The sequence below is a fragment of the Talpa europaea genome (assembly GCF_964194135.1).
Source record: "Talpa europaea genome assembly, chromosome: 7".
NCBI lineage: Eukaryota > Metazoa > Chordata > Mammalia > Eulipotyphla > Talpidae > Talpa > Talpa europaea.
The window spans coordinates 5,149,370-5,161,191 of record NC_140074.1 but is presented as its reverse complement, the minus strand read 5'-3'; the positions used below and the strand labels follow the sequence as shown (position 1 = coordinate 5,161,191).

The 11,822-nt window shown below is 61.6% G+C and overlaps 1 protein-coding gene across 1 annotated transcript; it reads left to right on the top strand.

Annotated features, from left to right (window-relative positions):
* Positions 1-5,771: 5,771 nt before the first annotated feature.
* On the top strand, positions 5,772-9,072 carry CDK9 (cyclin dependent kinase 9; the record flags this gene model as incomplete). The annotated part of the gene is made up of 7 exons (XM_084236110.1): positions 5,772-5,863; positions 6,252-6,333; positions 7,064-7,154; positions 7,502-7,668; positions 7,784-7,955; positions 8,113-8,261; positions 8,707-9,072. 7 exons carry the CDS (start codon positions 5,772-5,774, stop codon positions 9,070-9,072), a joined length of 1,119 nt encoding a protein of 372 aa, XP_084092236.1.
* Positions 9,073-11,822: the final 2,750 nt, after the last annotated feature.

The window sequence follows — 11,822 nt, the reverse complement described above, 5'->3', positions numbered from 1 at the left end:
GGGGGTCTGACCAGACGGCTGGGAGGGTGCGGTGGAGTCAGCACTGTGTGCAGGACAGTTTATCTCTTCCTCGGCAGGGAGAGGGGCCTGTGGCCTGGCGGTCGCTGGGATCTTCCCAGCGGAAGGCGCTCCTCCCCCAGGAGGCAGCCCCAGGGACTCGGCTCATCGCTGAGTCGGGGGCATCAGCCCGCGCTGGCCTGGTGCAGGCAGGGGTGGACGGGAGAGCGCCGTGATTTAGGCCTGTGGGCCCTGGGACCCACCAGACACGAGTTCCAGATGGGGATGACTACCGTGTCCCGTGTGATCGTGGGCTCGGGGCCTTGCCTCCCTGGGCCTGTTTCTGCTCTGTCAGGAGGGGCACTGTGACAGGCCCGGCACAGAATCAGTGTCCACCACCGGTCAGTCACCCCTCTGCAAGCCAGCAGGGACACGGCGGTCATTTGGTCCACCACACCCCTTGTTCAGGGATGGGGAAACTGAGGCTCAGGCAGGCAGAGGTCATGCAGTGGTGGTAGGCACAGCCTGGGTCACAGCGTGTCCTCCCAGACCCCTGGGCCCCCAGCCCGATGCTTCTCCAACCTAAAACCTGTGTGTGTGTGTGTGTGTGTGTGTGTGTGTGTCGCACATGAGCAGAACAGAAATGGGGAAATGAAACCTCCCCTCACAGGTTTTTGTAGACACCTGCGGAGATTGGGGTGGGGGTGGGGTGCACGGCCAGGTGCTTCCAATCCCAGCTCAGTGTGGTGGACAAGTTACTGCCGCTTCTGAAGCCTGTCACCTGATGTCGAGGATGGGCCAAAAAAGCGAGTCTAGACATTATTTCCCTGGCCCCTGGGGCTGGCAACCAGGGCTGCGAGAAAGGGGGCGCAAGATTAGAATGGGGTCCTCCCTGCATCCTCTATAAAAATAATGAGAGACACCTTGTGATCACTTAGTACGGTCCAGCCAGGGTCCTTCCGCCCTAAGGGGTAACGCTTCTTTCTCTCATCTCCATTCAACAGATATGAAAACTGAGGCCCCCCAAGTGTCAGGTTACCCGGAATTGGAGCCTAAGCAGCCGTGGAGCCTGGGGTTCTAACATCCAAACATCCATGTCCATGGCTCCTGCAGGCCCCTGGCAGGTGGACAGTGGGCCGGGGAGGGAGGTGGGGTCTGACCAGACCCCTTGGTGGAGGCTGAGGGGAACGCGCGCGCTTGGGAGGGCACCGGGCGTGAGGCCGCAGGCTCCTGCGCGCGGGCAGGCCTGGATGGGCCGGCGTCCAAAGGGCAATGAAAGGCAGGGTTTCTGGGCCACGGACACGGGAGGAAGAGGGTACATGTCACGTGATGTGAGTCAGGCAGGGAGCTGGGGTCTCCAGATCAGCCCCTGGATCCTGAGCCCGGGCCTGGCACAGAGGAGGAAACGGAGGATAAAGAGGAGCAGAGACTACACAGACCCCCAGTCCTTTGAGAGCCCCCAGGCCGGTGCCCCGCCCTGTCTCCTGGGTGTTGCCAGAAGAGGGAGAGGGGCTGTGGCCTGGAGGCAGCCGGGGCTCTCCCTACTGGAAGGCAGAGGGCGGGTCCCCACTTCTCAGGCTCAGCGCTGACACTGTGGCATCTGCGGGTGCTGCTTTCCTGTGTGGCACCTCTAAGGCACTTGACCTCTCTGGTCCTTTCCCTTGTCTGTGAAATAGGGTCCCGGTAGCCCCTAACTCCTGGGGCTGTGGGAAGGAAAGGCCAAGTGTTGGCCCGGGTCCAAGTGCTGTGGTCTCAGCAGACCCTGGTGGTTGCTGCTGGGGGGGGCAGTTCATCCGGCGGGGGGGGGGCGGGGGGGTGGTGCTGAGGGGGGGTGGGCACAGGCAGAGAAAACAGCAGCAGGGAGTCGGGGCCACGGGGAAGCTGTGTGGCCACGGTGGAGGCGCCTTGTTGGCCCTGGGCTGGCGGGCAGCCGTTGGCCGGGGCGCCAGGGCAGTTGCCAGCCTCCCCGGGAGAATGAATAGGGCTCAGTGTGGCGGCTCCGCTGGACTCAGAGCCCCTTTGTGCTGCCTTGAGTGTCCGTTGGGAGCGTGGCTGGGGACCTGCTGGCGGGTGGCTGGCCCACAGGCCCTCCTAGCCTGTGCTGGAGGCCAGCCCAGCTCGCCTGCCACAGCCCTGAACACACGGGGGCTTTCCTGCTCCAGGCCTTTGCAGGACCTGGAGACTCCGGGTGCCGTTTTTCCTTCCTCTCGCTCCGTTGCTTGCTTCCACTGAGGCCCCCAGGTCCAGATGGAGCCTCATGTCCTGCCCTGATTTCCTCCCCTCCCCGCTTGCCCCTCTGACCCAATCTGTGCACCAGTGGCCTGCAGCTTGGCCAGGCACCATTAGGGATTGAGGCCTTCCACGTCACGGTGAGAACCACCTGAGTTCAGACCCCACATGCGTGACCTTGGACATCCCCTCACCTCTCAGCCTTGTTTCTCCCATCAGTTAACAGGACAAGTCCATCAAGCCTCATGTGGCCCCATGGCAATGCAATAAAACACACCGAGAGGCTCATCCGTATGATGTCCGCTTGTGCCTTTATTTGCATGTTCCACACACACTTGTGCTCCCTAAAGGGGGAGGGGGCCTTCTGCATCCATAGTGGCCTCCTGCCTGCTGTCCTGGGGTCTTGATGTCTGCTTTTCTCAGCTTGACCCCATTCTCTGATTTGGGGGGCAGTATACGATGATGGCCAGTGACTCTGAACTTTGAGAGCAGAGACCTGGCTTTGAAATCCAGCTCTAGCTCCCTAATGGTGTCACCTTGGGCAGCCTACTTCACCACTCTGCACCTCAGTTTCCCCTTCTGCAACTTGGGCCTGATAATAGCCACCTCTGGAGAGGGGTGCTGTAAAGCTCCAGGGGGACAGACATGTCAACACCGGGCCAGGCACAGAGCCAGTCCTGGTTGGTGTGGGCATCACTGTGATATGTCGTCCTATCCAGTGACCCCATCTGCTGGTCAATGCAGCAGCCAAGAGCAGCCCCCCCACAAATCTATCTTCTTCTTCCTGCCCTATACCCCTCTCACCTGATCCCTGCTCCGGGAGGAACACAGAGGGTCCAGGCCAGGCTCAAACAGCTGACCAGTGGTTCTCTTTTCCATTCCATGCCTCAGTTTCCCTGCTATTAAATGGCTACAGGACCAGAGGCTTTCTCAGGGCCTGGTCAGTCAGTCGGTGAACATTTACCAAGTACCAGCCACGTGCCTGGCCCTGCCAGCTTAGCCAAATGGAGAAAGCAGGAAGCATTTCCCTCAACAGGGAATCACACGTCTAAGTCAGTGAGCAATCCTTTGGGACTTGGATGCTTTGGCTTCCCAGACCCAGCCAGTGTCCTGAAGGGCTCCTGACCACTCCTGCTCACCTTCCTCCCCCAGGGAGAGCAGGAGGTCCAAGGCCCCCCAGGGGAAGAGACAGGCGGATGTTGTGGTTCAGGGCAGAGGTGGTGGGGAAAGAGATGACACCACCGGAACTTCTGCCGAGGCCTCTACCCACCCACAGGGTATGACTTGGGCAAGGCTCGTGAGAAACGTCAGGATGACGAAAGCCACCTCAAGCCACAGCAGAGCTCTCTGTGCTCCATTCCCTCCCACACTTTCCATGGGCATCCAGGGTCCCCAGGCCAGCAGGCCCCCTTCAGCTCAGAGGGGCAGGTCCTGACATGGGCAAACAGTTGGGGTTTGTGCCAGACGACCTGGCTCAAGTAGCACCGTGTACACTGGCCAGTTGCTAGGCCCTGAGTGCTGGTGTCCTGCTGCAGACGGTGGAGGGGATGATGGTGCCCCCCTCACAGGGCTGAGTGAGAATCAAGCTCATTCCTAAGCGTGGGGCTTGGGCCATGTACTTTCTTTCCATGAGCTGTAATTAACCACAATCATCATTATTTTCTCCTTCCTGGCCCTCCCTACCCCCAGTGTAGCCAGTGGCCTCCCTGCTTCTAAGAATGGACCTGTGAGGCCGGACCACTCCCTGAAATATCACTGTCCCTGGTGGGAGGCTCCCCCAATCCTCAGGCTGGCCCACCAGGCCCCCCCTGGCAGAGCCCTCCCCCAGAATAGGGCCTCTTGGGACGTCAGGATCAAGATGAGAAAGAGTGGGGGGCTTCCCACCGATAGAGTGGGCCAGGTGCACAGCCTCAGGTGAGTGTGTGTGTGTGTGTGTGTGTGTGTGTGTGTGAGGTCCAGGGAGTTAGGAAACAGGATGGAAACTGGTGTAACCACAGGAAGAAGCTGTAAAGAGCCTCCCATGTCACAACCGGGGAGGGAAATACATGCAGGCCCCACTTCAGAACGATCTGGCAGGTGCTGTGAGGGGGCAGAGGAAAGGGCAGCCCGGGGAGGGGAGGACAGGCCTCAGGATCCGTTCCCAGAGGACGAGGCGGGGGCGGGGCGGACAAAACAGGTGCAGGCCAGAAAGGACGCTTTGCAGGGGCCGCTGGTGCGTAGAGCCATGGAAGGGCCGCAGGCTCCTGGGGCCAGGAGGGGATGAGGGAGACGCTGGGGAAGGGCTGAGGCGGGGGCGGGGGGGGGGGACCCCTTTCCCCGGCGGGTGCGCCCCCGGGCGCGGGCACGGGCCTCAGGAGCGCCGCCCCCGACTGCGGCAGCAGCGCCTCTTCAGATTCGGGCCCCGGCCTCGTCCCTGGGCGACCTTGGGCGAACCGCCTCGCGTCCCCGGGCCTCGAGGCCTCTTCTGTAAAATGGGGCGCCTCACGGGGGGCCCGGGCTCCGCGCCGGGGTGGGGGCCGCGGCGGGCCGCCCCGCCTCGGGGTCGCTGGACGCGGCGCCACCGCGGGCGGCGCCCCGGCCGGCGGGTCTGGGCTCCGCGGGCCTCGCCGCCGCGCCAGAGCGGGGGGGCCGGGCCGGGCCGGGCCGGGCCGGGCCGGGGCGTCGCTCGCGCCGACTCGGCGTCGCCGCGCCCCCTGGCGGCGGGCGGCGGCCTGTGACGCGGCGGGCGGCGCGGCCGGGCGGCCTCTCCGCCGCGAGGCGCCTCCTCGCGGCCTCCGCCGACGGCGCCCGGCTCGGCCGCGGGAGCGGGGCCGCGCGGGGGGCACCGGGCCCGCGGGCCGCGGGGGCGGGCGCCGGGGCGGGGCGGGCGCGGGCGGCGCGGCAGGTGCGGCCGCGGAGGGGCGGGGCGGGGCGGGGCGGGCGGGGGCGGGGAGGGCGAGGCCGGCGCCTCCCCCTGGGCAACGCGCCCCCTCCCGGGCTCTCCGGCCGCCTCCTCGTCGGCTCCCGCCGCCTCGCCCCCAGCCCGGCCGCCCGGCCCGGGCCCGGCCCGGGAGCCCCCGCCGCGGCTCGGGCCGCCCCCCCGGCGCCCGCGCAGCCCGCGGAGGCGGCGCCGCCGGAGGAGGAGGAGCGGGGCACTGCGGCTGGCCCCGGAGCGGGCGCCAGAGCGGCAGCGGCTACGGCGGCGGCGGCGGCCCGGGCTGATGCAGCGGGACGCGGCGCCCCGAGCCCCAGCCCCGGCGCCCCGGCTCCCCGCGCCCCCGATCGGGGCCTCCGCTGGCGGCGGCGGCGGCGGCGGCGGGGGCAGCGGCGGCGGCGGCGGCGCCTCTGCAGCTCCGGCTCCTCCTGGCCTCCCGGGAACTACAAGTCCCAGGGGGCCTGGCGGCGGGCGGCGGGCGGAAGAGGCGGGGTCGGCGCCTCGCGGCCGGAAGTGGCCGTGGAGGCGGAAGTGGCGCGGCCGCGGCGGGGCCTGGAGCGCGGCGGCGGGGCCCGGGGCGGGAGCGGCGGCGGCGGCGGCTGGGGGCGGCGGCGGCGCGCTGGAGGCGGCCATGGCGAAGCAGTACGACTCGGTGGAGTGCCCCTTCTGCGACGAGGTGACCAAGTACGAGAAGCTCGCCAAGATCGGCCAAGGCACCTTCGGGTAAGGCGGGCCCCGCGGCCGGGAGCCCCGGGCCTGCGCGCCGGGGCCGGCGTGGGCGCGCCCGGGAGGCCGCCGGGGCCCGGGCCGCCCCTGGCCTCGCTGGGCCGCGCCGCCGCCGCCCGGCCCGAGGGAGCCCGCGGGCGGGGAGGAGCCTGAGGCGCGGCGGGGAGCGGGCGGGGTTGCAGAGAGGCGCCCCCAGGGGAGCGGGATCTCTCCGAGCGGCGCGCGAGCGAGGACGGGGCCCGGGGGGCGCAGACACCCGCCGGGGGCAGCCCGGGGCGCCCGCCTCAGCCCCGCCCGGGCCCCTCCGGCGCCCTCCTCGAGGGGGAGGGGCGAGCCCTGCGGAAACCGCCTGACCGGCCCCCTGGGGTCCCCTCTCGGCCTGCAGGGAGGTGTTCAAAGCGAAGCACCGCAAGACCGGCAAAAAGGTGGCTCTGAAGAAAGTGCTGATGGAGAACGAGAAGGAGGGGGTGAGTGGGGTCGGGGGGCCGGGCTGGCCAGTTCCCCTGGCCGGGGTTGAGTCTACCCATCTCCTGCTAGGAGTCTGGCGTGGAGGCGCGATTTTTGGGTAGAAGTGCGGAAATTTCCGCCTTCCAGGGACTTTGACTTTCAAATTTTAATGCAAATGTTTGCAAGCACTTGCCTTTTCGTTCTTAGGTTAGTAAGTTCACGGCCAGGAGGCTGGGCTGTGCCTGCCCTGGGAGCCTCTTAATTCCTAAAGTTAGGAAACCTTCTAGCACTTTCGCCTTAGTTTTCCTTTGGTTTAATGTAAAAGAAGAATGCATGCAATACTTTTCAAAGGGGATAGTGTTTGAGTGTTTTGAAAGGGGGGCATCTGGTCTCCACCACATCTTAGCTTTAATTCAGCTTCGTGAAGATCTACTTCTTAGCATGGAAATTTGCTTATACTTTTGCTTTTATTAGTCCTATACAGCGTGGTAAACACAGGGGTAGATCTAAACTTTAAAGGTTGGAGAAACTGTGAGCATTTAGAGACTAAGAAGCATTTTGTTGAGTGTCGCTATTTAAATTTTTTGTCTCAAGCCAGCGCCTTGACAGATCACTCATCTGAGAAAATGGACTTCGGAGCCTGTGATCTTACTGTCTCCCAGCCCGTGCCCTTCAGGACAACCCGGTGGCCAGCTCCTCGGACTGTAGTGGTCCCACTCACTTTGACCCTTCTCTCTTTCTTCCACACAGTTCCCTATTACAGCCTTGCGGGAAATCAAAATTCTCCAGCTTCTGAAACATGAAAATGTGGTCAACTTGATTGAGATCTGTCGAACCAAAGGTAAGTTGTTTGGATCTTGTCTCCATTTTCAGATGGAGAAAATAAAACAAGGCTTATAGTCTAAGACTTTCGAGTGCAGACCTGGAACTGGACATTAAATTGCCTCTCCTTGACCTTAACACCAACTGTGACTGCTTTCTCTGGTCCTCTCATCGTAGCTGGTGCTCCCCCCCGGGCCTGCCACAGCCCCGGGCCCACAGGAGGCATTCAGGAACTGTTTGACCAATGAAGGAACACACATGTGGATGCTGGGTGTCTGGGTTGGAGGGGGTAGGAGCCGGCTGTGGGAAAATTAAATGTGTGAGATTGTTTACCGACCTCTTCTTACCCCCGTCTTCCCGCCTCAGCTTCGCCCTATAACCGCTGCAAAGGCAGTATCTACCTGGTGTTTGACTTCTGCGAGCACGACCTGGCTGGGTTGCTGAGTAATGTCTTAGTCAAGTTCACACTGTCTGAGATCAAGAAGGTCATGCAGATGTTGCTCAATGGTCTCTACTACATCCACAGGAACAAGGTAGGGCAGGCGAGACTTGGCCTGGCTTTTGCTGCCACTGCTGGATGGGGGAGGAGACACGTGACCAAAGGATGCTGGGGACCCTGACTGAGCTCTTACCTTGCCCTTCCTGCAGATCTTGCACAGGGACATGAAGGCCGCCAATGTGCTCATCACCCGAGATGGGGTCCTGAAGCTGGCAGACTTTGGGCTGGCCCGGGCCTTCAGCCTGGCCAAGAATAGCCAGCCCAACCGCTATACCAACCGTGTGGTGACGCTTTGGTACCGGCCCCCGGAGCTGTTGCTCGGTGAGGACTCCCGAGCGGGCAGAGGGGGGCAGGGGCTGGGCACTTACCTGGCCTCAGCCCCCCACTGCCAGGGCTTCTTGAGCCGCCGGCCCCCGGGCATTGTCTCTAAAAAGGCCCTCGGGCTCAAAGGGCCCTCCTGGTGCGCTCTTCTTCCCAGGGGAGCGGGACTACGGCCCCCCCATTGACCTGTGGGGTGCTGGGTGCATCATGGCGGAGATGTGGACCCGCAGCCCTATCATGCAGGGCAACACGGAGCAGCACCAGCTTGCCCTCATCAGCCAGCTCTGTGGCTCCATCACCCCCGAGGTGCGTGGCCAAACTCTGGGCCCCTGGTTCCCACAGGCTGCAGAGATCTAGAAGTCTTCGTGGCAGGGGAAGAGTGGGGAGTTGAGTGCAAGCAGAGCTCCTCTCTGCAGAGGTGGCTGGCAGAGGGCCTCTCTTGAGACCCGCACAGGCTGTGTTCAGATCTTGGCTCCCTTGCCATTTGGTTCTGGGGCCTTGGCAGAGCATTTGAAGCCCTCGCCTCAGCGCTGAGTTCCTTGTCTGTGAGATAGGTGTTCTTGTATCAGGCTCAGTGCACCTTTTCCAGGTTGTGGGCCTGGCTCTGGGCGTGCCCAGTATGTGGCCTCTGCTGCTGTCATCTGGGGTCGAGTTCATCCCACAAGGTGGTCGGGAAGCATCAAGGTGCTTGACCAACAGACAAGCCTTGTGCCCTGAGCTAACGCCATCCCCTCTCCATGCCCCCCTCAAGGTGTGGCCCAATGTGGACAAGTATGAGCTATTTGAGAAACTGGACCTGGTCAAGGGCCAGAAGCGGAAGGTGAAGGACAGGCTGAAGGCCTATGTGCGTGACCCCTATGCGCTGGACCTCATCGACAAGCTGCTGGTGCTGGACCCCTCGCAGCGCATCGACAGTGACGATGCCCTCAACCACGACTTCTTCTGGTCCGACCCCATGCCCTCGGACCTCAAGGGCATGCTCTCCACCCACCTGACATCCATGTTCGAGTACCTGGCACCGCCGCGCCGGAAGGGCAGTCAGATCACCCAGCAGTCCACCAACCAGAGTCGCAACCCCGCCACCACCAACCAGACGGAGTTCGAGCGCGTCTTCTGAGGGCCGGCCACTGTCGCGCTTTCCATTAGGGCTGTTTTATTTTTTTTCTTCTGCGACGTGACTTACGTTGTGGAGAGCCTGGGCATTTGCATCTTCTCCCTGGTGCACATTTTATTTAATCCCCACGCTGCGCACTGGGAGCACCAGCTGAGCGGACTGGAGGGAGCTTTGGCTGCAAGTCCAGGAGGGCACGGGGCTGTCCCCCCTGGTGCCCTGGCTTTTGGGGTGATGTCCAGGGGCTCTCCACACACCTTAGGATGAGAATGAGATGGGAGAGGCAGCTCACCCCAGCAGTGACTTATGACGCATTCCCAGCGTGATGGGGGAGGGGGCCAGTCCCCGTCCCCAGCCTTCCTCTTGGGATGATGAGAAACTTGAGTGGGGCACAGAACCCGCCTTGGGAGTGGGCCCCTCGGGGCCTGACTCAGCAGCACTGTGGTTGGTAAAAACTTGGTTTCTTCAATAGGAGAATTTTATCGTGTTTCTTTTGTTCTGGTTGTTTGGAGATATTTCTGGACAGTTTGGTCAGTTATGATTAAAGTTGTCTCTTTTTCAGTGACCGTGTGCTGTTCTGTGTTTAGACCCCCCCAGCTCCTACCCTGCAGCCAGCAGTGGGGCCTGGCCGCTGAGATTTGACTCAGCAAGTCTTGGCTCTCGGTTTCTCCCGTTGTGTCCCCTGACCTCTTACGGAGGACTTTTGTCTTTTCTTTTATTTTTTTTTTACCTCAGCCACCTTCCAGAACATGAGCAGACATGCTTCCCGCAAGGCCTTTGTCGTGATGCTCCCTTGCGCCTCCCTGCTCACTGTCAGGGGAAGAGGGGAGACGGGAGAAAAGGGGGAGAGTGGAGAGGGTTTGCTGTGTATGCAGCAGTGACCCTGCTGGGTGGTCTGCCCTGGCAGACAGACGTGTTTGGACTGGACTCAGATGCTGGAGTCTGCAGAGGCCCTTAAGCAGTGGAGGAACAGCTCTGTAGCTTGCAAAGGCCCCTTGTGTGCTGAGAAAGGGTGACTTGGGGAGGCGAGGGCAGAAACAGTCTGTGGAGTTGGAGCTGCAGGGGTTTGGAGAGGTGGCAGAGGCTTGGATCAGGGAGAGGCAGGAAGACCAGACAGAAGGTTGGATGGTGAGGCTTCAGAACTGGGGCCTCTTGAATGCACATCCTGCCCGGGTGAAGTTGAGGACCAGCAGGTTTGAGGTAGCCTATGTCCTGTCACAGGTGGGGCCTCCGGAAGGGAGGGAGGTGGGCAGAGATCACCAGAGCTGTCCTCGGGAACATGGACTGACATCCCAACTTCACGAAAGGTCAGTGAAAGCAAGAAATTCCCAACTAGTGTATTTGTTTTAGGGACTGTTGTAACAAGTTACCACAAATGCGGTAACTTAAGATAACAAATGTGTTCTGTCAAGTTCCAGAGGCTAGAAATTGGAAATTTGTAGATGAGGGCAGGCCCGGTTCCTTCTGAGATTAAGAATCTTGCAGACCTCTCTCTGAGCTTCCGGAGTTTGCCAGCGACCCTGCTTCCTTGGCTCGGGTCTCGGCCCACGCCTTCACATGGCACCCTTCCCTCTGCTGCCATCTCTCCTCCAAGGACCCCAGTCGCTGGATGCAGGACCCACCTTGACCCAGTATGGCCTCTTGGTCGACTCTCTGCAAAGACCGTCTTTTCAAATAAGGCCACGTTGTGAAGTCCTGGGTGCTCACAAACTCAGTAGAACTCAATCTGCAAGTCCAAATTAAAACAACTGTGGCTGTCCTGGTAGCTCTCAAATAGGCTATGAATGCCAGGGAACCAGTGCGGGCAGCCTAACGGGGCCAGCCTAATTGTGCCAGGCATGGTTTTTAGCTGAAGAAGTTTCCCTTAACATTATTTTTTTAAGATTTATTTATGCACACAAGAGCTAGGGTACAGGCCAGAGATGGGGGTGGGTGAGAGGACCCACCAGAGACAGTGGGAAGCAGAACAGGCAGACTGACAAACACTGCTGAGGGGAGCAGCGGGGAGGCAGGAGAGGTCTGCTGTGCCATGTGGGTTCCTCTGTGGCCGGGTGGGGATCAAACTTGGGCTGCAGAGGCTGTGGATTGCTTCACAGTGCGGTGCTTAACCCCTTCATTTTATGTCCTTTGATCCAGCTATGACACAGATTCCTGAGGTGCAAGTGCCCAGTGAGTCTGTTCACACATCAGTCCTCCAACTCATCTTTCGTCCCTTCCTCAACATGCGCTATAGCTGTGTCTTCCAAGGGCCCTACTGTTCCAGACACGGGAGAGCCACAGCAGAGGCCGCCCGCCCCCATGGAACTCCCCTCCCAGTAGGATCCAGGTAGTCTGCTGAGATGGGTTCTGTGGGAAACAGCAGGGTAGAGTAAGGGGGTCGGGTGGGGTACGGAGTGGGAAGGGTGCCACTCCATGTGAGGGGCCCTTCAGAGCCTTGTGCAGAACGGGCCTGGTCTGCTGTTGACAAGAAGACGTGACTGTTGGGAAAAAACAGGAGGTGAAGCTGTGCGGAGAGGACTGGCTGGAGCAGTTGTGATAAGCCTGGCACCAGGTGACGGTGGCCGAGAGGGAAGCAGCTGGCAAGGGGTGCAAGCTTGCATTTAGGGATTGCGGTAAGGGCAGAGCTGACAGGATTTGCTATCAGGTCGAAAGTGAGGGCACGAAAGAGAAGTTGAGTCCCCGCCTCGCCTGGAGGGAGGGCCCTCGGGCTGCCCTCCCTGCCTCCCTCCCGCGGGGGGCCTGCAGTGGGTCCAGCC